General features: G+C 37.5%; 1 protein-coding gene across 6 annotated transcripts in view; it reads right to left on the reverse strand.

Annotated features, from left to right (window-relative positions):
• LOC126236636 (glycerol kinase-like) overlaps positions 1-26,168 on the reverse strand; it is a 280,730-nt gene that overhangs the window by 49,176 nt on the left and 205,386 nt on the right. For all 6 annotated transcript variants that reach the window (XM_049946086.1, XM_049946085.1, XM_049946089.1 and 3 more), the window contains 6 exons: positions 15,374-15,456; positions 15,022-15,280; positions 12,050-12,267; positions 10,404-10,513; positions 9,366-9,468; positions 3,342-3,452 (listed from right to left, as the gene is read on the reverse strand). In XM_049946086.1, the coding sequence (XP_049802043.1) occupies positions 3,342-3,452; positions 9,366-9,468; positions 10,404-10,513; positions 12,050-12,267; positions 15,022-15,280; positions 15,374-15,451 (879 nt within the window). In that variant the 5' untranslated portion in view covers positions 15,452-15,456. The remainder of the gene's footprint in view (positions 1-3,341; positions 3,453-9,365; positions 9,469-10,403; positions 10,514-12,049; positions 12,268-15,021; positions 15,281-15,373; positions 15,457-26,168) is intronic.

The raw sequence follows: 26,168 nt of genomic DNA on the forward strand, positions 1-26,168 counted from the left end.
GGCAGCCACTAGACATCCCTTGGGCCTTCACAGCCTGGATGACAAGCTCAGTATCTATGTGTCCCCTAGTTATCCAAGCTTCTATAGACCTGCACCTGTCCTCTAGCCATCCCCATCTGGCATTTTGGACCCCCCCCCCCTCTCTCTCTCTCTCTCTCTCTCATATTTGTGTTCCATTTCCCCTGCTTTATTTTCTGCTTTTTTGTATTTACCTCTTTCATCAATTAAACTCAGTATCTCCTGTGTTAGCCAAAGATTTCAACTGCGCCTCGTCTTTCTATGTATTCGATCATCTACTACCTTCACTATTTCATCTCTCAAGGCTACCCATTCTTCTTTTACTGCATTCCTTTCTCATATTCTTGTCAGTCATTGCACAATGCTCCCTCTGAAACTCCTGAAAACCTCTGGTTCTTGTAATTTCTCTAGATCCCATCATCTTAAGTTCCTACCTTTTTGCAATTTTGTCAGTTTTAATCTACTGTTCATAAACAATAAATGTGGCCAGAGTCTACATCTGACCCTGGAAATGTCTTACACTTCAAATCTAGTTCCAAAATCTGTCTTACCATAATATAACTATCAGAAACCATGCTGTGCCTCCAGGTCTCTTCCACGTATACAACCTTTTTCCATGTTTCTTAAGCCAAGTGTTCATAATAATTAAATTATAATCTGTGCAACATTCTACCAGGTGGCTTACTCTTTCATTTCTTTCCCTCAGTCCATATTCTCTTATTTTTACTTCTCTTCCTCTTTCTACAACCAAATTCTAGTCACCCATTACAATTAAATTTTCATCTTCCATAACTATCAGAATAATTTCCTTCATCTCATCAAACATTCTTTAATCATTTCATCTTCTGCATAGCTATTTGTCTCATAAACTTTTACTATTGGGTGGGTGTTGGCTTTGTGTCGATCTTGGCTGTGATAATGCATTCACTGTGCTGCTCATAGTAGCTTACTCCCATTCCTACTTACTTATTCATTATCAGACCTACTGTTGCCTGATTTCTATTTCATTTTGCATTTATAACCTTGTACTCATCTGATCAAAGTTCTGTTCATCCTTCCACTGAACTTGACTAATTGTCACTGTATCTCAATTTTACTATCCATTTCCCTTTTTAAATTTTCTAACCCATCTAGCTGATCAAAGAATCTAACATTCCTCACTTCAATATGCAGATCATCAGTTTTGTTTAGAAAAGGCATCAGAACATATTAATGTGTAGGGACTGGAAAAATCCACATTTTGCAATAAATGCAAAAAAGTGAAATTACTGTTTCATAGCAAATTGTATCCACATCAGCTATTTATCGGAGATAGTTTGAAATAGTTTTCTTTTCTGCATACAATATCGAAAATGTAGGCAGTTACTGGCATTGTACATCATCTGGTGAAGCCCAATTTGGAAGATAATGTACGCAACTTCCTTGCAAAACAAAATGTATGAACATAATGATGTATCAATGTGCTGCCATGCCAGCTGTGGACAGTTGGATGGTCTATTTAAGATACACGTCACATAATGCAATGTAGTACTTAGCCATTGAACCTAGCATTTTATAAGAAAGACATGCATATATTTGTTTGTTAGCTAAAGCTCAAAATATAGAATAATGCAGACAGTTTTAATTTGGCAAATTAGGTGGCAGGTGTTTTGAACTGTAGTTGCATTAAATACTGCTAGAGGTTGGGCTTGAACTATGACATTAACAATGCTTTGCTGACTTCAACAAACAATTGCGCAGTAGCCATCCCCGAATGCTTTGTGTTGTGTGTTGTTTGTTTTCTTTTCTTATTTTGAAATAAGTGAAGTGACGAATCCTGGTCAATCATGGATTTTTGATTACGACCCTAACAACACCATAAGAGATCAGTGATCCCTGTGAAAATGTGTCACTTCTGCTGTTGGCCCCTGCCCTGCTGGGCAAAATGGAGTTGAGGTTTGTTTCCCTGCACCGATCCTTCCCTTGTGGCAGTCAAAATTCTCATCTGTTTATGCTCTCAGCCATCTGTGACAATAGCCTACAGTGCCCACCCTCTGTGCAATAGTGATTGGAAAACAAAATCTAACTTTTTAATGGAGCTGAAATTCGTCCTCTAACATTAAAATCGAGTTTCTGTATGCTCGGTTCTACTACTACGCTAAGTGATCTGTCAGTTCTATCTGTAGCATTGTCAAACATGGGTCGAAGGTATAAGAATGTCCACAAAATGTCAAAATTAGTAGTCTGCAGATTTTTTAATCTTCAAATTGGGCAAGAAAAGACAAATAATGTCCAGAAACACCTTATATCAGAGGTGCATTCACTTAACTGGCAGGAAAATGCTGCTGCTTTTCAACAGAACAATCATTTTTTAAAGATTAAATACAGCCAACTGAAGAAAACAGATCATTTCAGATAAAGTGTTGAAATTTTTGAAAAAGCAAACGTTCCACTCAAAAAGTTCTCAATCAGCACTTGTTCTAACAGTCAATTTCAAAGAACTAATAATTTGTTTGTTCACTCGTGTAGCATTACGATCATTTAAATGTGTGCATCTAATCATTTTCAAAGAAAATAGATGCTACATTTTCTGGTCCCTATTAATATGTGTAAGCTAAACAAACGTGGAAAGGTCCAACTGGCACATGCCTAAGGTACAAAAAAGGGCCCAACCATTCAGCAGTATTGAAACAAATTTTAAAAATCAGACTGATTCTTTCATTCTTCACTGGTGTGTAGGCTAATATAAGTCTTACACCTCCTAGCCTCTTACTTTGCTAGCCCCCCTGCCCCACATTGCATGTCACCCTTAACTTATCCTAGACTCATACCCATTTTCCTGCAGTCTCCTCTTTCTCTCTTCTGTCCCCACTATCTAATCCACTCCTTCACATTATCATGCCCTGCATGAACTCACATGGTACAGTGCCTGTCATCATTCCTACAAGTGCACCTTCTGTTTCACACTCATGCAACCCCATCCATTGCATCTGCTGTCTCATCAATACATATCTTAGGGGTGGACCAATTTACACTAATTTATGTGTCTCCTGCAGATCAAAAGGTCAGACATCTTCAGTCTAAGCAACATCATGAGTAGAAGATGAATATTACTATACAACTGTGAAGTATCAATGTATGGGAATAATACACAGATGTAAATCATTATGCTGCTGAAATGCACACATTAGCTTGACTAGTGGACAGTAACATGAAATTTGTTATGTTTAGCAACATTTACTTTAGTTAAATAAATTACTATTATTTTTGAAAGAATTATATACCACAGCACATTTCAAAACAAAGTATTTGTAATTATTTTATATAAAAGTACTTTGGCTTACTGTTGTTCCGGTGTTGTACATGAGGAAACAGCCAGACCGATAGGTATTTTTTGCCTCTCCCTCTTTCAAACACATTTCTCCAACCAATGCAGACTGCTGGTTCCCTAAAATCTAATAAATTTAAGCATATATAATAGAAAGAAAGGTTGGGACCTTCTAGAACAAACTGTGAGCAGTGTAAATAAAAAGAATATAAAAATCTTATTGGGAGATTTCAATGCTCAGTTGGGAAAAGAAAGGAAATATAAAGATATAATTGGAAAATGGAGTCCACATAAATTTACGAACAAAAACGGTCAAAGACTTGTAGAACTCTGCAGAGAACACAACCTTATATCTAAATCAACATACTTTAAGAGGAAGCCAAGTAAACTTAAAACAAGTAAACATCCAGACTGGTGGAATGGGGAGTGGCAGCTAGACCATGTCTGTATGGACAAAAATTTTCATAAGGAGATCCACAATGTTAAAATACTGAGAGGAGTAGACACAGGCTCAGACCATTATATAGTTAAAATTAAAATCAAATTCACTCCATTAAAGAAGAGGACTGGAAAAACTAATAAAATAAAAAGGAGGTTTGACCCACATCAGCTAATTAAAAACAATAAATACCAACAAATAACACAAACCATCAAATTAACAGATTATCTAGAACAACTAGTGCCTAATCTTAAAAAAGAAGCAGAGAATCTAGCTCCCCTGAACCCACAAAGGAAACATGCATGGTGGACATCAGAATTTGAAATTCCATGAAGATAGACACCAAGCATGGTTAAAGTTTCAAACACATAAAACTGTAGGAAATGCCATCAACCTAAAAAATGAAAGAAAAAAATTCACACAAAATATTAGAAGAATTGAAAGAGGATTCCATAAAGACATTATAAACTCTATAGAAGGTAATTATCATAAAACCAACTCCAGGAACTACTATAAAATCTTTGGGAAACAACTACAACAATATGAGGCCCCTACACTAATACTGAAAGATGAAGATGGAAGAATGGCACACAGTAACAAGGAAAATGCAGAAATCATGGAAAAAGCATTTAACAAACTTCTGAATTGCAAGGAACCCAAAGAACCCTTACAAATCAACATAAATACCACAATAAAAACCAAACCTAACAAACTAGACCCTCCAACTTTCCAAGAAGTAGAAAAAATTCTTAAAGAACAAAAAAATTATAAGGCATGTGGAGAAGATCAGGTTTTTGTTGATATGTGGAAATATGCAAGTGACACAGTCAAGACCTCCTTACACATGGCTCTAACAAAAATTTGGGTAACAGAATGATTCCCCGAACATTGGAGCACAGCTATCATCCACCCACTACACAAAAAGGGAGATAAGAGCAACCCAGACAACTACAGAGGAATCTCTCTCTTAGATTGCACATACAAAATTCTATCCAAGATCCTATAAGAAAGAATCAAGGAGCAATTAGAATAGGAGTTAGGGGAATATCAGGGAGGTTTCAGACCATGGAGAAGCTGTGCAGAGCAGATAATTAGTTTAAAATTGGTTATGGCATATGACAAGAAACGGAACAAACCTCAGGCAATAACATTTGTAGATTTTAAGAAGGCATATGACTGTCTTCACAGACCTTCAGTATTAAAAATTTTAAGAAATCTCAGACTCCATCCAAAACTAATTAAAATAATACAACTCACTCTAACCAACACCAAATCAAAAGTGAAATTTAGAGGAGAAATTTCTGAACCATTCCTCATAAAAACAGGCTTAAGACAAGGTGACTACTTATCACCATTACTGTTCAACTGTGCACTGGAATACATAATGAGAGCATGGTACAAGGACAATCCAAAGATGATAACAACTGGAAGTGCAAAAGATCATATTAGCTTAAACTGCTTGGGATTCGATGATGATCTTGCTCTCCTAGCCAACACCGTTCAAGAAGCCAGGCAACAAGTGAAATCACTACAAGAAATAGCAGAGAAAGTAGGCCTTAGAATATCATTTGAAAAAACAGAGATTATGCTAACTGATCCACCACTTGCAAACAAAATTACAATAGGAGAACAGGAAATCAAAATTGTTGATAGATTTAAATATTTAGGCGAAATAATAACATACAATCTAACTGAGAAGCCATCATGGCAGACTAGAATAAAAAAACTGAACTATATGCAAATTACATTACCAAAACTACATACAACAAAAAAAGCCTATCTATAGATGCAAAATTAAAACACCATAAAACAGTTACACAACCAGAAATAACGTATGCAGCTGAAACTATCTTCAAAACAACTAATACAGCAGAAATTGACAGAATACTAAAAATAGAAAGAAGAATAATTAGGACGTGTATAAATAAACAGTATAAAATAAATGGACGTTGGAGAACAGCATCAAATGAAACAGTATATAAGAAAATAGAACCAGTCATGAGCACAATCGGGAAGAAACGCATCTCATTCTTTGGACATCTGATGAGAAGTCAGAATTAGTAAAAAAATAATACAAAAATTGTGGAATAGCAAGAGCAACATTAAATGGATCACAGAAATTAAGGAAGATATAAAAGAACTCCAAATTACAGTAGATGACCTAAACAACAAGACAGATAAAACCAGAATACTGCAAGACCCGCAAACCAGACTACAAATGAAAATCAATATAAGGAGTACAGGAAGAGTGGTCTCAGATGAAGAAAGAAAGAAAATATCTGAAAGAATGAAGAAATATTGGGCAGACAGAAGAGCAAAACACCTTTCATATAAGAATAGACTCTAATAATTATATTACCTAAATATCATGTTAAGTTATTGTTGAGCCAAATTGTATCCCTGTTTACAACTTTGTATTTTTGACTAGAGTGGTCCAATGAAGGCCATAAAATAAATAATAATAATAATAATAAAAAGAAAGGTACTGATTAAACAAAAAGTAGTTTTTCTATTGCAAGATACAAATGTGTTCAAAAAGTATCAAACCACCTCCTTCTAACAATAAAAAATCCAGCATGGAATGTAACAATATCATGAGAAGGAAAGTTGCTACTCCCATACAGTGGAGCTCCTGAATCGCAGATAGACACAACAAAAAGACGCTAACAATTATAGCTTTTGACCATTAAGGCCTTTATCAACAATAGCCCCCCCCCCCCCCACACACACACACACACACAAATGCAGCTCCCACACACGACTGCAGTCTCAGGTAACTGACACCGCACTGTGAGCAGTAGCACCAATGCATGATGGGAGTGGTGACTGGGTGGGGGTAAGGAAGAGGCTGTAGTGAGGGGAGGGAGGGACAGTATGGTGGGGGTGGCGGACAGCGAAGTGCTGCATGTTAGACTGAGGGCAGGGAAGAGTGGCTTATCTCTCCAGTCTCCCGCCACCTTACAAAGTGCCACCGTCCGGTCACAGAGGAGCATTCCAGCCATAACTCAGTACCTCACGCACTGAAGCAACTGAATTGCATTCCCCACCAGGGTTTGAATTACCTCTCGTCGTGCCCTGAAATGAAAAATGTTGTGCTCACTATCCTTCCCACCTATCCCACAGTGGTATTCCACCATCCACAGAACCTACACAATATACTTGCCCATCCTTACACAACCCCTGTTCCCAATCCCTTACCTCATGCCTCATACCCCTGTAATAGGCCTAGATGCAAGACCTGTCCCATTCATCCTACCACCACCACCACCACCACCACCACCACCACCACCACCACCTCCAGTCCGGTCACAACCTATCCCATCAAAGGCAAGGCTACCTGGAAACCAGTCATGTAATCTACAAGCTAAGCTACAACCACTGTGCTGCATTCTATGCAGGCATGACAACCAACAAGCTGTCTGTTTGCATGAATGGCCACCGACAAATTGTGGCCAAGAAACAAGTGGACCATCCTGTTGCTCAACACACTGCCAAACATGATATCTTTCATTTCAATGACTACTTTACAGTCTGTGCCTTATGGATCCTTCCCATCAACACCAGCTTTTCTGAATTGCGCAAGTGGGAGCTTTCCCTGCAATACACCCTATGTTCCCATAACCCTCCTGGTCTCAACCTTCATTGGTCACTGTCCTCACCCATCCAGCCCTTCCCTCTTCCCATTCCAGCACTACATATCTGTCATCCCATCACCATACCCAATATTTTTATTTCTCTCTTTATCCGCTGCTTTCCCCCTCCCCCCACCTCTCCCTGCCAATTGACGAACGCCTTAACAGCCAAAAGCTATAATTGTGTCTTTTTATTGTGCCTACCTGGGACTCAGAACCACCTCTTTCCCTGTGTAAACCAAAGAAGTGCAGCGGGTTTCATTTGGTGGAGATGTGGTGGGGTACATTCACATGCAGTGACAAATTTTCTCCCACCACCAGACAATATCTGTCAATCTATGAGTGAGTGAGGATTTGTAAGAAGCACTCATACAGTACCAGCAAGATGTAAAATAACTGAACAAAATGAGCAGTGATATTGCATCAAATTGTGCCAAATGTCTGGTGATATCAAAGTCAAAAGCATTCGCAACATTCAACAGGCTTTTGGTGGCTGTGCCTGAGCAGCTCACAGATAAAGAAGTGATACCATCACCTCAAAAGATGGTTGTATATCAGTGGCCACTGAATCGCATGCAGGTAGAGCCTTAATGGGGCAATGTGATGTAATTTGAGTATGTGCACAATTTGGTCATGGAAAACCATAGATAGAAGTAAGCACTGTATCATTACATTGAATTTCAACCAATCACATATGCAGAAGCAGTGTGCTGATAAAATTCATATCAAAATTGCTGACAATGGAGCAGAAGTAGCACTACCTGGAAACAAACACGGCACACTGGACAAAGCAAACAGTATACCCTAACTTTCTGAACACTGATCAGAAGCAATGAGAGAAGAGATTACAGATAGAATCCGGAAACCAAGATGAAAATCATAACAGTGGAAAGTTGAAACATTCAACATTCACGAGGATGGGGGTGGGGGCATAGCACGTTCGCAGGAATGTGAAGATCGTGGTGTACATTTTCTTCAAACCTCATGGGGTGGTGCATTATGAGTGCACAATGCAACACCAAACCATCAAAAAGGAAAATGACAAGGATGTCCTTCACTGCCTTCACAAAGCTGTGTGATGGAAACAACTGGATCTGTGGGTAGCAAAAACTTGACAGCTGCATCATGACAATGCACTCATCCATTCTGCATATCTGATTCAGATTTTCCTTGCCAAATAAAACATTTCTGTGGTTATTCAGGCTCCCAACTCCCCTGAAGCTGCTTCATATAACTTCTGGATGTTTTCCAAGATGAAAATGCCCCCGAAAATAACAGTATTTGAGTCAAGAGGGGATAACATACAGAATGGAATGGCATTCAAAAGATGCATTCTAGCAGCATTTCAAAAAACCACCCAAGTTTTGGGAGAAGTTTGTTCATTACCAAGGAGACAACAGTAAAGGGGATTAAAGTTCTTCAAAACAATTAATGTAGTTCTGCCAACCAAAGGTTTGATACTTTCTGAACACCCTTCATAACAGTGGTGATGAAATATAGACATGTTGTGAAGAAAAGCACAAAAAATTACTTTACATTTGGAGTTAAAGCTCTACTTATATTTATATACTTTAGGAACATCTCTTAGGTGCCTTTGTGTTTTTCCCCCCATCTCCCCCCCCCCCCCTCCTCATTACCCCAGCTGAAACAAAAAGAAATAAAAATTTTGGATCAAAGCCAGCATTCAAGATGTCAAAGAAAAAATTTGAAGAAAGAAGATTAAGGTTTAACATCCCATAACAACAAAAAGAATTATGGGTATTCAAGCCCTGCTCTTCCCAATTACAAGTCCTTATCACAACTCTCGAACATTACTCTCGTATTTAGTTACACAAAAATTATTTGATGTTTTATCTATGTACTCACACACACACACACACACACACACACACACACACACACACACACACACACAAAGGAATTCTTAATTCATTATACAGTAATAATTTTTTATATTCATGGAACATACCCCTGATATTGGAATTCCTCGTAGTGGGTTTTCTGTTATATACCCATATATTTCTGATGAACTGTGAATTTTAGGTAATATGTTCATAGGAATTTGCAGGTACCTGTAAGAACACAAAGTAAAGTTAATTATCTTTCTGTGCACTTATTGATTACAGATTGATGTAAGAGCAAGAGAGTTCCACTCTTTTCATTTTTGAACATTTTTATCAGAATGCTGAAAGGTTTTAGTTTTTGCTTAAGCTCTATACAATTTCTATTAATTTTTTTCTCCTCCTTTTGAGAACTTCAACAAGAAACTGTACACACTTACATGCCTCAAGGCAGACAATGTTTTTTCTTTTTATGTATCTTTTATGCTGTTCACAGCCTCTGTATAATTATCACTACATCTTCACTAGGTATGAAATATTGTTCACAAAGACATTCAACACACGCACGTCTGGAAGTAAAGTGATAATGCTTGCATTCTTCTTTTATATGAAAATGTTTCTCATTACACAGTGCACAGCTAAACTTTTAAGTGCACAGTAGATTATATTATTTTGATACTGAGGACTGATTAATACATTATTTGAATCGATTGGAGGTACAAATCATTTTTCATATATTTTCTTTCATCAATTGCCTCACAGCAGTAATTTTCTTGCTCAACATTGGATTGTGGAAAAATCTAGAATGAGTAAGCCTCTAGTTATGCAGAGCTCCTACTATAATTGCATTGCAGTTTTACATCTGCACAGTATGTATGTGCAGACTTCAGAGAAGTGTAGAGCAAATTCTCAGAATATTGCTATAAGTTTCAAACTTTCACGAAACAAAGACAATCACAGCGTAGGGGTGACCTCCATTACACAGATCATACTTGGAAATGTGTACTGCCCTACTGTTCAATAAACAACGGGAAGCTCACTCTGTTTAGTGAATGTAAGCAATACCTGCTCCATGTAGGAATTGGAAACAGAAGTTGTATTGTGTATAAGCTAAAAGCTTTCAGCATCCCATTTGTATTTAACCTTATGCAACTTATGAAACATACCTACACAGTATTGGATCCCACTGAAGAGTTTCTATATTCATAAGCATTGTCCTAGAAGCATTTGTCACATCTGTTATATGCAAACCACCTTCACTGCCACCAGTCAAATTCTGCAATACATTGAACAAAAATGGTAAAGAATTTTGAGAAGTGAGGGAAAATGAATTTATTTTCTTCAAAACAATGTAACACATTTAGAATAATTTTGTCTGTACCGAATGCCACTTAATTTTTTAAAGTTTTACAATGAACTATGCATTTGAATATAGATTTGTTGGCACATATTCAGTGGGTGAATCTGTAACCTGTATGGATTAAAATATCCAACAACAAATACATTTCAGTATACCAGTTTCAAAGATGACGATTATGGACAAGGCCACTGGTCTGATGGAAAAAGTCAAATACTTTCAGAAATGACAATTTTTAAAAGTATTCTAATTTATCTGCTGGCTAGACTGATAAGAATTGTCCAACTTTCCACAATTTATTTTGAATAGCAATGCCACTGGTCAAAATCTCAGATATAGATAAGAGTTTCAAAACATGTATTCCATAAAAACCATCAGTTTGAAATGAATATTACTTCCAATTTAAAGCAGGGCTTTCATTCTTGTTCAGAGCCCAGTGTTACACAAATTGAGATCCCTTAAGGTTGCTTTTACACATGTATACACACTATAGTTTAAGCTACAATTTGAACTCCACTGCCACATTTTGCAGTCTGTATGTGATGGCTAATCGCAGGAACTACTGTAGAAATTTTGATACAGCTTTTACTTCTAGACTGATTCACAAGCAGCAAGGTTTGTGTATGTAAGTCATCTGGCTGTAGATACTTTTGTGAAACTTGGGCAGATTGCTAGTTAGCATATTATAATGTGTGGCTTAGGAGATGAGAAGAAAGTGTCTGTTCAGCAACTCTTTTCTGTTCTTCTTTTTCTTGGAATACGTGTACATCAACTGTCAGCATGCAGTGTTATTCACATGAAAACAAGGGAAAGTTTTCTAAATGTTTGCAAATCATGTAACTGGGACAGTATTTGGGTAATAGCCCAGTATTCCCTAGTGGGATAGAGGAAAAATCACCAAAAAACCATATCCAGGGAGGTCGGCTCTCGACCCTCGTCGTTAATCTGCCAGAAAGATTTGATCCAGGGTTGGTGCAGCCCCCTGTCCTGGAAATAGAACCTTAATGCAAACAGCTATCTATGAAAGTAAATCTCCTGTGATGTTCAATTTCTTTGAAAATGTAACAGCAAAACAAATACGTTCAGCTGATGTAACACATATTTAAAAGAGTTTTTTACTGCATTTACATGTACCCATTCTATAAAACAGAATGATACTGAAAACAGTGAATTTTTCCAATATCAGATGCTGACTTTGAGATCAAGTGACTATAAGCAGATAAAAAAAAATTATAAAACTTCCAGGATGACTGGCAACCTAGTACATAGTTTTTCAGTAGTGTCCAAAAATCTGTGGATGTGTCATGTCACCAAATACATAGCATCAGTAATTTTAGATACAATGAGTAAATAAAATGCTGTGAATGTATTTCTTGTGTGCATTAGGAAGCATGTTGCCCTTGATTGTGAAGCATGGATTTATGCAACAAGGATAAAATCAATTCTGAATCTTACCCATATTATCCAGGAGTCTACTGTGCCAAACATGCATGTTTGTTCCCTAATTGCCTTTCTCACTCCAGGTACATTCTCTATCAACCATCTAATTTTCAGTGCACTAAAATATGGGCTAATTGGAAGTCCACATAACGGCATCAACGCATCCTTGCTGTTGTCAGGAACTCTTGCCAGAACATGATCTACTATTGAAGCCGTACGGATATCTGACCAAGCTGAAAGTAGAAAATGTTTTGAATGCCATTGGATGTGCAAATAAAAGGAACAGTAACAGTGATATGAAATAATTTTTTTAAGTGCAATGTCAATTTTCTGGAGCACTTTTACAGTAGGTTCTCGACTGTCCAGCCTAATGTAGCAAAAGGTCAAGCCTTGCAACAAAAAAGCCGGAAAGGCCAAAGTTCTATAAAGTCTCTGTTTTGAACCTAGCCATAACATTCAAAACATCATCCTTTTTATAGCAAGATCCATTTTATTAACATTTTCTGACTTCTTATGTAATACATCTTAGTTACAAGCGTGTGTCACGTACATACAGCACAATCAAAAATTATTACAGGAAACATAAAATGATCTGCTTTGTAAAGTATGAAAGTATGATTATGCACATGTAAAATGCCAAGTTTAACAAAAAGGTCTTTCATAGATGACTGTTTCTTTCCTAGAATTCTCTTCCATGCTGCAATATCCCTCCACTTATGCAAACAGATGATAGCAGATAGCTTTGCTTCCCCCTGCCCACTAATGTACTGCAGCACTGCTTCAATCGTCTTTAAGTCCTCTGAATGCCAGATGAGATTTCTCCTGTCACCTATGTTTGCCCCCTCCTTTGCGTTACTTTCCCTAGTGTCATCATTTCTACAATATCATTGTCAGTTCATCAACTTCACCATTTGCCATCCATTCTGTGACACCTTCTGCATTGACATTCTCACTGCATGGTACATTTTTGAGCAACGAAATGATATGATTGTTTCCATCTTTGACTTCTGTTTCAGACAAGGATTCAGTGTTAAAATGCCCACCTGAGTACGTAGAAGTGATATGTTAGGAATCTCTACCCAAGCTTTGGCCAATCATCTTATGACATCTTGCAAGAACAGTTACAGTCTTCATCATCGTCAATCACTGATTTTAATGAACTGAGGAGAAGGTGGTGATACTACTACTATAGTTTTTCAAGAGTGCCCTACACCATCAGTTGACAAAGAGAAGTCACATTTGGTAGTAAAGATGATGCTTTCATCAGTGACTTCACCACTGGCAGTATGTGAGGCGATGTTATCAAGAAGCAGTAGAGCTCTCCTCAATAAATTGTTGCTTTTCAAATATATCTCTACAGCTGGTATGAATTCATTTTGGAACCAGGTTTTAGAGGTTTCTGATTTTATTCATGCTTGCTTTGGATGAGTGTAATGTAGGGGCTGTTATTCATGATTTTTTAGGTTTTTTCAAAGCTCTAGGTTTTCATTACTTCCCTACTACTGCAAGGCAAATCTTCTGGTTGTCAGTTGCATTACTGAAAGCCACTATGGTAACTCATTTGTTACTTTTCTCATATGTGGGTCCTGCAGCTTCCTTTTCTGAACCAAGAATTTTCGTATGGGAACACCTTTTAATTTAAACAGCCATCATTGCAGTTGTAGAATGGTTTGCCAGAAATTACCTCCTCATCAATTAACTTTGAAAGCTTCTTGGTCAATGGATAAAGCCTAATAGTAATCTGGCGAATACCAAATAGTTTTTCTGTCAATCCAACCATACATTACTGGCAATAAATTGTGAATCATCTCTTACTAATTGTTGCTGAAAGTGCTCCTACTAATTGTTGCTGAAACTGCAATGTTTTTTCCTGCAATACTGCCCCAGTAACGGGCAAACCTTTTTCTCTTAAGTGTTTGTGCCACAAAAATAAAGCTGCCTCAACTTCTTTATGCTTACTTTTCAGCATTGTCTTCCTTCCTTTTATTCCACTTGTACTAGCTTGGGAAGCACACTAGTTTTCTTTCAGTCGTTTTCCTACCTGTAGCTCCAAAGCAATAATTTTGGCTGTTACCCCAGAATCCAATTGGATTACAGCAAACAGTTTCTGATCCATAATCACTACAAGCTGTTTTTGTTTATCACACACTTTGGAATCTTTAATTAAAACACAATGGATTGCACAAAACAACAATTTAACAACGCACACACCTTGGATGGTTAGATTTTATTCAGTTTTTGTTCCATGAGATGCTTTTAGTGGGTGTGGAACACGTCAGATATGCAGCTGAAGAAACAAGGAACACAGAGCTGCCAATGGAGCTGACCTCTGTGTCTTCACTGTTCATTGAAGAGTGCTTTCGATAATTTATTCGATATTAACAAAACAGTATGTATCTTATAACTGTCATTCTAAATGTGCCCAAAGAACGAAAGACACCCAACATTTTGAAAGGCCACACAGCATTGTAGCAATTGCTAAAACTTTAGAAAAGTACAGTGCATCATCCTCGTTTTATCACAAAGAAGTATTATTATAATATTAATGAAGTAGGCTGGATAGTTGAGAGAGTACTGTACTATGCATTCTGACAAAACTATAAAATCCAAATCAGAAACAAAAGCAATGTAGTGAAAGATAATAATGATCAATCAAAAAATATAAATAATTGCAACTGTTCTGAATATAATATAAAATACAGTGGTGAATCTTTGCCCACTCTAAGGCAATAGAACAAATAATGAAATGTAAAGGCACAGTCATATAACAAAGGTCACATCAAGATATACTTACAAGATAATGAGAGGAAAATATGCTGCTACCTATGTTTTTATTGCAAAACATAAAAATAGAACATTTACTAATGTTGCCATAGCCTATCAAAAATTCCAGTCTTGGTGTAAAAAATTATTTTTTTTTTCCTTTTTCTCCACTTTATTTCAAGAAAAGGTCAGTACAAATACATATCTCAATCAGAAAAACTTACCAATTGCATTAAAAAGTGGGCGCCCTGTGACTGAATGCCATAGAACAGCAGTCTCCCTTTGATTTGTAATTCCAATTGTTACTATCCTACGGCTGTCAATATTCTGTGCTTCCATTTTGAGAATAGTTTTGTTGATACATTCTCTAACAGCTCCAATAAGTTCCATTGGATCCTGTTCTTGCCAGCCATCACGTGGGCATATATGTCTAACTTTTATGGAATGATATGCAATTTCCTCTGCGGTGTCTGGGGAGATAACCTGTCAATTTGTGCTCTATCAGAGAAACATATTTCCCAAAAGATATAAAATTAAAATTCCTATGGCCAACTGAACAGAGACTTAAAAACTCACCACAAAACTTGCAGTATCAGTGCCTTCATTTATCACTCCAATCAAAGGTGAGGACGATTCATTTGATGTTTCAGGCATTTCACCTGCAATTCAAAATTATTACACCTTTTATTGAAGAATTAATAGTCTTAAGTGGAGCATACAGACCTCAGTTTACAATACATTTGAAACAACAGCAACCAAAATTAAGCTAACATCCATACAGGAGCCATGAATATGCCACCTGTCTAAATCAAAATAAAATTTCTTGAGTTTTGGTTTCAAATCTTTTGTACAATTGATTAACTCAGAGAAAAAGCTGAATATTTAACTAAATGGGTATGGACAGGATGGTTAAATCTACAGGCTGGCTGTCATTAACAGAGTACCCTTATCGTAAAGCTAAGTGTATTTATTTAGAAACATTTTATTAACTCAGTACATTATCTACATGACGATATTTCAGTTTTTACTCTTTTTCTCCTTCAGAAAATATTGCCTGATGATTGTTCTATGCTTGGTTATTTATTAAGTGGCTGATTGTCAAACATTTGTCTCTACAGACTTTCTTCAACGTAACTATCTACTCTCAATACTGCTTTTAAGACGAATACACCATTCTTGAAATGTTCCACATCCTGACACCCACAGGAACACATTATGTGTCTCTCTTCATCATTCATACAGTCTGCTGTTACAAGCATTTCATCTCTTGGCGATCTCGTAGAATTTCTTCTTCAGATTTCAACTCACATAAAATCTTTCATACAATCATTTGCAAAACAGTTAATAAAGTCATCATGTGTTCCTTGCCATGTAAGATCATAGTATGAGCATGACTTTTGGGAAAGTGCCCCCCCCCCCCCCCGTCTCTCTCTCTCTCTCTCTCTCTCTCTCTCTCTCTCTCTCTCTCTCTCTCTATCTATCTATCTATCTATCTATCTATCTATCTATCTATCTATCTTCAATAGTAGGTGAAAAGAGACAGTGGCCTTTCCAAAATGTCATGCACATAGAGATCAAGAACTGTTGTGCTCACACTGATCTTGTGCAGCAAGAAATCCACTAAGATTTTATTGCATTGACACACCATGAAAACCATCATAGACACTACTGATGTACTGCTTGAAAACCATTGCCTGCTAATCAAGTTATTAGATAAATAATAGCCTGTATATCTCACCAATTTCATTATCTTTTAACAACTTTTAGTTTTCAGGCCCTCACAAGAAAAGATTTATTATTGCATTACAGTTGGCAAAAATGAATTCAAAAGAATGCCTTCGCGTAACACTTTTTTTTTTTTTTTCAATTCATTGCACAGGTACAGTAATGTTCCTTCTGGATATCATTTTGAGGTGTCAACCCCAGAATATTATCATGGAATGGTCAAACGAAAAAATCATAACATGAAAATAAATATTTCTTACTTTATTTTGAACCAAATAGGAGAAAAATCTACAGTGAAACATTCGAAGTAAAATGCGTCTTTGTTGGTGAGTAGGAATCCATCCTTTTCATATTTTTTTAAAGACAGAATAACTATGTATACCACTCTACTTATGTTATGCTATAATATAAGCTTTCAGGCCGTTCTTACATGCGTTTGGAAGAAATCAACTAATATAACATTAAGAAAATAAATTAACACATGCTGGCCAATAAGAATGGATATGGAAATGCCCAGAGTTAAATTCACTCATAACTGAATTTTATTTTCTAAGAACATTTACAACATTTTCCACATACTAAACTAGCAATGCATAGTAATTGTGATACATTAGTAATTCAATTTCTAAACATTCATAGCACAGATACTACATAATAACAGAATTTAAATGCTATAACATACTTAAGGGAATTACTTATTTGATCTTGTAATTGTCAACTAACTTGTATAATTTTAATAATTTTAACTCTCATAAATTATGATATATTTGAAATGCCTAGGTACAAATCAATACACATCATGACTAACAATGCATATTCCTAATGTGTGTTGCATGAATCATTGTAGGTTTCCCTTTGTCTCTAGAGCAGCACATGCCAAATTGTACTATACGTCACACAGCTTGAATTACTGCAGACAGCAACAGATGGGGAATGTGGTGTCTGACCAACATAACAAATAGATACTTAAAGAGACGACAGCAGTGAATCCTTTTGATCCTTGAATTCACTGTCAGTGTGCCACCACAAGGGTATGCAGTATTGCATAGGGCGTGTTTCAGAGCCAGTATTAAGGCTGGACCAACCATTGTGTGCAGTTTGGACTTAACACTTCTGAAAACACTACATGCAATAAAACAGCAAAATGTATTACATGTGTGTGAAATTTCAGTGCAACTGTGATAATAGTGTATGTGTCTCACAACATGGAAGTGAAGCTAATTGGTACAAAAGGATAGCAGAGACATACACGGAACTAGAGACTCTTTTCTGAAATTGTTTTTTGTTATCTTCTGCTGTCTCTGCTTCACCTTGTTTCTTTCAATATAAGCTAAAACAAGTATAAGCAAATGAAAAAGGATTTAATTCTTTTCAACAATGTTGAGGAAATGGCATTTCTATTTAATAATTACTTATTACAAATTATATGTGTGAAAAATTTATTATTATTACATTTACATGTAATTCTTTTTAATTTTTCCTTTATGCCAACATTAATTTAAATGTGCTACAAACAATTATTACTTTTACAGACAGAAAACAATTCAGTAAAAAAATATTGTTCCCACAGTATCTGTCATTTCATTAGTTTCACCTTTATGAAATATTTAATTTCATCAGGAAAAACAAAAATTCATTTTCGCTGTGGATGGAAAAACTTCAGTATGATGACAGTACCAATGAAATATCAGCTGTGCAAGATGATCCCTACAATTTGTATTTGCATTTTTTCCACTTTGAATAGCAAGTTTAATAAAGCTTGTAGATTTTTTAAGCTATCATCATCTTATCAGTCTTAAAGAAATAATCAGGTATAAATCTACATCTACCTGTTCACCTATACTCTGCAAATAACTGAAACACAAGGCTGAGGATACTTCACATTGTACTAATTATAATGGCTTCTTCTCATTCACTTCTCACTCAGGATTGCATAAAAACCTCTATATGTGCTGTAATTCATCTGATTGATCCTATAGGAGCCATATGTAAGGGATTGAGTATATTGGGAAAGAAAAATTGCTACTCCCCATATAGCAGAGATGCTGAGTCACAGATAGGCACAACAAAAAAAATATACGCGCGCACGCGTGCACACACTCTGTGGCCTCTTGCAGCTGAAGCCACACTTCTGACTCTAGATACCAGAGACAGCAGTTTTTTGTGTGTGTGTGTGTGTGTGTGTGTGAGGGGGGGGGGGGGGGGGAGACACGTGTGCATGTCATCTATTTTCAACAAAGGCCTTGTTGTCCAAAAGCTTATGTAGTGACTGTCTTTCTGTTGTGCCTAACTGCGATGCAGCATCTCCACTATATGGTGAGTAGCAACTTTACTTTTCATAATATTGTTACATTCCATGCTGGATTTTCCATTGCTAGATTATTCTCTTAATGCTGGTTCATGTGACACTGGAAGTAGGTTTTTGCTGGCTAGTTGGTGTCTGACTTCAAATGTCTGGCAGTTTAGAGTTTTCAGCATTTCTGTTACTCTTCTGCATGGGTCAAACTAACCTGTGACCATTTGCGCTGTCCTTTGCATGCATTCAATGTCCCCCATTCATCCTATTTGGTATAGGCCCCAGACACTTGAGCAACATTCTACGATGGGTGACATGATTATTATAGTAAGCAAAGTGCTTTGTAGCCTGATTACATTTTCCCAGCATCCTACCAATGAACTGAACCCATGTGATCATTCCGTTTCACATCCCTACATTTGTTTCACTGAAGTGTTTGCACGAGTTGACTGATTAAAATTATGACTCTCTGATATTTTAGGCCTAGGATATGACACTTTTTTTTATTTTTTGAAGTGTCCAATAAATAACAGCTCACTGAGAAACAAGCTATCATTACAGTCTTGTGAACATGATGTCGTTCATCAGCTAACATTTGTTGACAACTTTATAATAGGAGACATAACTCTCTTAGAGACCAAGACTGGCATATCTGCCTTTCACAGATTCCTCAGTCAGTCATAAGACATCAGCAGAGCTCCTGTCAACAATATACACTGCTTTCTCTTGTGAAGAAGTTTGTTTGATACTACCTGAAGTTGTGACTTTCACTGATTCAACCAAAATTGCTCTATCACAAGATAAATAGTTAATTCAGGATGAGGTTTAACGATTCACAGCAAGTCACATACGTGCTCAACAAGTCGGTGAGTGAGTGCCTGTCATGGTTTTTGGTGCCACCAAGACCCACCTAAAATTCTGCTCTCTGTACACTGGTTGATCTCTCATCAGTTAACCATAGATCTAATAATTCATACTGTGGCTAAAAGTCTCTTTTTTGTAATACTGCCCTGCTGTGATACTTCTGTATAATGATAATTTGTCTCAAACTACTGAAGAGATCATCTATGAACAAAGAAGGCTGATCCTTACCTGACCTCTACATTTACCAAATTTGTGTGTGGAGAGGGTTTATTCAGACTCATACACCGAGTGACATGACGAAGTCATCAGTGAAATGTGCACTCTCTTTGAAACAGTGTGACAGAATTTATTCCAGTCTATAACATGCAATACAAAGGCTTGTATGCCAGGAAATTGCCCTTGCTACTAATCTTGTGATCAGCACAAGATAGTTTTATTATGTGGAAAATGCTGTTTATTTTGGACTAGGATTAAGGTGTATGAACTTGTCACTTCCCATTATGATTATTCACAGGGAATTAAGGTTACAGTTCAATTATCCAATGTAAACAAAAAGTCATTTTTTCGAGCTGTGTGATTTTTCTTCACAAAACACCATTGTATTTGAAATTGCACCATATGTATAAGAAGTGTGCTGTCTTGACTGGTTACCGGTGTGAGCTCTTTTGCTCATTGTATTAATGAGGTCCAGCACACAAATATCTCACAAAGGTGGAAACAATCTGGTATTAATTGGCATTGATTTCTGTAAATCTGAAACGACAATGATCAGATCAATATTTCAATCAACTCAATATTTCCACCACATCACTCTCAGTTAAACTGTATTCAAGTTTATAGAAATATTAAGGAGGGATGACACTTTACAATAATCATGATTCATCCTATAAACTTCCACAAAATTATGTACAAACAGATTTACGTTCATTGGCAAGTTGATGTGCCATACAACTCTTTCTTGTTACAGTTTAACATAGTACCAACATTGAGGTAAGTAAAACCAGAGTGTTACCTGAATATATACTAATGGAGAGAGGGACTGACCATAGATCTATGAAGAGACTATCACGAAATTCGTGTCAAACAGCGCAGGCAAATTTAAGAACACATCAGGTCATGACCTGGGCCACAAACCTCTCAGTAACCCAGGTCTGCAGTTAACATTTTTAAATATTTCATAGTAAATTGATAATGCAGCAAAGTATCCAAAGCCAAAATTAACTTTGATGTCCCACAAACTACTATTTCAAAAGGGCACAGAGATTGGGTATAGTTATACAGTAGCACTTTTAATCGTTAATCAATTACAGTATATTGCTATGGATTCTGATAAAAGCGTGTTTATTTGGCAAGACAAGTTGCAAATACTTTGTGTCACCGGTAAGGTACTAGGAAAATGCATTGAGTGTACAAAGGAGATTGCATACAAAATACTTTTTTGACCCATCCTAGAATATTTCTCAAGTGTGTTGGATCATACCAAATAGGACTAACAGGAAATATTGAACATACAGAAAGAAGGGCAGCACAGATTATCACAGACCAGGAGAGCATCACAAAGGCGCTGAAAACCTGAACAGGCAGAAACTTGACAACAAATGACAACTACTCGGTGAAAACTTGCGTACGACAAAATTTTAAGAACCAGTGCCGACGAATGTTGATATTTACACACACCCCTAATGTAACAGTCTCTTTGGGACCACAAAGTCAAGATTAGATTAATTAAAGCATACACACAGGCATTTAAGCAATCATGCTGCCGAAGCTCCATAAGTGAATAGAACCAGAATTAACCTTAATATGGAGTGTAGTGGGAAGTACACAATGACATGTACTTCACAGTTAATAAGGTGTAGTTTGATCACAAGTTTTGTTGTTTTCTTTTTCAAATGCAACACACATTGATAACAGTAAGTTCTATTTGTACTGCTAGACATGTGACCCTCCACAACTGATGTAGGTCATAGCTGTGAAGTGTGTGTATGTGCCATTTGATTCCACAGAATTGACAGAGAATGGGTCTACTTTACACATGACAGGAAGGCAGAAAGGAGGTGATGTGTTTGGATGTGTCTATGAACACATGCTAAACAGAGTTGCCTGACTTACTGGAATGTGAATGCGGACTATCTGCCCTGTCTACCAGAATAATGTACCACTGGCAAGCTTGTAACACTAAATAAGCACAGTGGCTGGAACACATATACAACCAACAGAGCACAGAGAAGAGTGCCACACACTACCAGTGACAATCAGTTTCACACTTGACAGGAACTGCTGCTGCCAGTCAATGCAGGTCTGTTTCATCATTTTCCAACCCAGCACTGCAAAGGCAACTGCATGCAGTGGGCATCTGTAGTCAGGTATCTCACAAAAAAACCACTGCTTATGATGACAACACAGAGCTGCACATTATCAAAATGGGAGAAACAACACAGAGACTGGGCAGTAGCTGACTGAAGGCATGTAATGTGGTCCAACAGGTCATGATTTTGATTCTCATCAAATGGTGCAAGGTGTCAATTGAACCAAAGGCCCAATGAGGCCTATAACTCCATGTGTGGAGCATATAATGCAGGCCAGAAGTGGTCATGTGATAATTTGCAGATGTCACATACCATGACTGGCTCACTCATTCAGTTTACCTTGAACATGAAGTAAGATGTGTGTTTCAACATTTTCGGTGACCAAGTGCTACACTTTATCCTACATGTTCGTGATGAGTATGTTGTGGACACTCATATCTTCCAAAATAACAACTGCATTTACTGCGCTGCATGCATACATGCTGTGTGACGAATAGTGTAGCACCCTGCATATCTCAAATGAACTTAATCTTTTAGAGGTCCAGAACTATTTGGGACAACAGGTAAAATATAACTATTAACATCCCTACAACTTATGCCTCTATGGGATCAAATCATCAGTTAGTGACTTCAGCTGGATATGGAAGACATGAAGAAACTTGTGGACACACTTTCTCACTATACTGAGTCCAGTATCAAGGCCAGAGGTGGTGGTAGACAGTATTAGCATGATGGCTCCTGTGAGTGAAAAAACTCTTTATGCTGTGAACTTATTTAAGCAAACAGATACAGTACTACAATACATGGCATGAACTTCCAACAGTGTTAATTATTTACCAAGCAGAATTATTACACACAAATTTTGTTCACAATGTAGTTGTTGTTGTGGTCTTCAGTCCTGAGACTGGTTTGATGCAGCTCTCCATGCTACTCTATCCTGTGCAAGCTTCATCTCCCAGTACCTACTGCAGCCTACATCCTTCTGAATCTGCTTAGTGTATTCATCTCTTGGTCTCCCTCTATGATTTTAACCCTCCACACTGCCCTTCAATACTAAATTGGCGATCCCTCGATGTCTCATAACATGTCCTACCAACCGGTCCCTTCTTCTAGCCAAGTTGTACCACATGCTCCTCTTCTCCTCAATTCTATTCAATACCTCCTCATTGGTTATGTGATCTACCCATCTAATCTTCAGCGTTCTTCTGTAGCACCACATTTCAAAAGCTTCTATTCTCTTTTTGTCTAAACTATTTATCATCCACGTTTCACTTCCATACATGGCTACACTCCATATAAATACTTTCAGAAACGACTTCCTGACATTTAAATCTATACTCAATGTTAACAAATTTTTCTTCTTCAGAAACGCTTTTCTTGCCATTGCTAGTCTACATTTTATATCCTCTCTACTTCGACCTTCATCAGTTATTTTGCTACCCAAATAGCAAAACTCCTTTACTACTTTAAGTGTCTCATTTCCTAATCTAATTCCCTCAGCATCACCCAACTTAATTCGACTACATTGTTCATCTTATACCCTCCATTCAGGACACAGTCCATTCTGTTCAACTGCTCTTCCAAGTCCTTTGCTGTCTCTGACAGAATTACAATGTCATCGGCGAACCTCAAAGTTTTTATTTCTTCTCCATGGATTTTAATACCAACTCTGAACTTTTCGTTTTGTTTCCTTCATTGCTTGCTCAATATACAGATTGAATAGCATCGGGGATAGGCTACAACCCTGTCTCACTCCCTTCCGAACCACTGCTTCCCTTTCATAACCCTCGACTCTTGTAACTGCCATCTGCTTTCTGTACAACTTATAAATAGCCTTTCACTCCCTGTATTTTACCCCTGCCACCTTCAGAATTTGAAAGAGAGTATTCCAATCAACATTGTCAAAAGATTTCTCTAAGTCTACAAATGCTAGAAACGTAGGTTTGCCTTTCCTTAATCTTTCTTCTAAGATAAGTCGTAGCGTCAGTATTGCCTCATGTGTTCCAACATTTCTACAAAATCCAAACAGATCTTCCCCGACGTCGGCTTCTATCAGTTTTTCCATTCGTCTGTAAAAAATTCGCATTACTATTTTGCAGCTGTGACTTATTAAACTGATAGTTCAGTTATTTTCACATCTGTCAATACCTGCTTTCTTTGGGACTGGAATTATTATAGTCTTTTTGAAGTCTGAGGGTATTTTGCCAGTCTCATACATCTTGCTCACCAGATGGTAGAGTTTTGTCAGGAATGGCTCTCCCAAGGCGCTCAGTAGTTCTAATGGAAAGTTACCTACTCCCGGGGGCCTTGTTTCGACTCAGGTCTTTCAGTGCTCTATCAAACTCTTCACGCAGTATCGTATCTCCCATTTCATCTTCATCTACAACCTCTTCCATTTCCATAATATTGTCCTCAAGTACGTCGCCCTTGTATAGACCCTCTATATACACCTTCCACCTTTCTGCTTTCCCTTCTTTGCTTAGAACTGGGTTTCCATCTGAGCTCTTGATATTCATACAAGTGGTTCTCCTTTCTCCAAAGGTCTCATTAATTTTCCTGTAGGCAGTATGTCAGTATGTATCTTACCCCTAGCGAGATAAGCCTCTACATCCTTACATTTGTCCTCTAGCCATCCCTGCTTAGCCATTTTGCACTTCCTGTCAATGTCATTTCTGAGACGTTTGTATTCCTTTTTGCCTGCTTCATTTACTGCATTTTTATATTTTCTCCTTTCATCAATTAAATTCAATATTTCTTCTGTCACCCAAGGATTCTACTACCGCTCGTCTTTTTACCTTCTTGATCCTGTCAATTGTTCCCTTATGTTGTCCTTGAAACTCTGTACAACCTCTGGTTCTTTCAGTTTATCCAGGTCCCATCTCCTTAAATTCCCACCGTTTTGCAGTTTCTTCAGTTTTAATCTACAGTTCATAACCAGTAGATTGTGGTCAGAGTCCACATCTGCCCCTGGAAATGTCTTACAATTTAAAACCTGGTTCCTAAATCTCTGTCTTACCATTATATAATCTATCTTAAACCTGTCAGTATCTCCAGGCTTCTTCCATGTATACAACCTTCTTTCATGATTCTTGGACCAAGTGTTAGCTATGATTAAGTTATGCTCTGCGCAAAATTCTACCAGGCGGCTTCCTCTTTCATTTCTTATCCCCAATCCATATTCACCTACTATGTTTCCTTCTCTCCCTTTCCCTACTATCGAAAATTCCAGTCACCCATGACTATTAAATTTTCATCTCCCTTCACTACCTGAATAATTTCTTTTATCTCATCATACATTTCATCAATTTCTTCGTCATCTGCAGAGCTAGTTGGCATATGAACTTGTACTACTGTAGTGGGCACGGGCTTCGTGTCTATCTTGGCCACAATAATGTGTTCACTATGCTGATTGTAGTAGCTTACCCATACTCCTATTTTTTTATTCATTATTAAACCTACTCCTGCATTACCCCTATTTGATTTTGTATTTATAACCCTGTATTCAACTGACCAAAAGTCTTGTTCCTCCTGCCACCGAACTTCACTAATTCCCACTATATCTAACTTTAACCTATCCAATTCCCTTTTTAAATTTTCTAACCTACCTGCCCGATTAAGGGATCTGACATTCCACACTCCGATCCGTAGAACGCCAGTTTTCTTTCTCCTGATAACGACATCCTCTTGAGCAGTCCCCGCCAGGAGATCCGAATGGGGGGCTATTTTACCTCCGCAATATTTTACCCAAGAGGATGCCATCATCATTTAATCATACAGTAAAGCTGCATGCCCTCAGGAAAAATTATGGCTGTAGTTTCCCCTTGCTTTCAGCCATTCGCAGTACCAGAACAGCAAGGCCATTTTGGTTAGTGTTACAACGCCAGATCAGTCAATCATCCAGACTGTTGCCCCTGCAACTACTGAAAAGGCTGCTGCCCCTCTTCAGGAGCCACACATTTGTCTGGCCTCTCAACAAATACCCCTCCATTGTGGTTGCACCTACGGTACAGCTATCTGTATCGTTGAGGCACGCAAGCCTCCCCACCAACAGCAAGGTCCATGGTTCATAGGGTACTAGTTTTTAAAAAAAGTCCCTGTATTGTTTGCCAATGAGAGACTATGGCAGACAATCCAGAGCTTTCATTTCACCCCCACATAAATAGCCTCCATATGAGAA

This window comes from Schistocerca nitens, chromosome 2, assembly GCF_023898315.1.
Source record: "Schistocerca nitens isolate TAMUIC-IGC-003100 chromosome 2, iqSchNite1.1, whole genome shotgun sequence".
Classification (NCBI taxonomy): Eukaryota; Metazoa; Arthropoda; class Insecta; order Orthoptera; family Acrididae; genus Schistocerca; species Schistocerca nitens.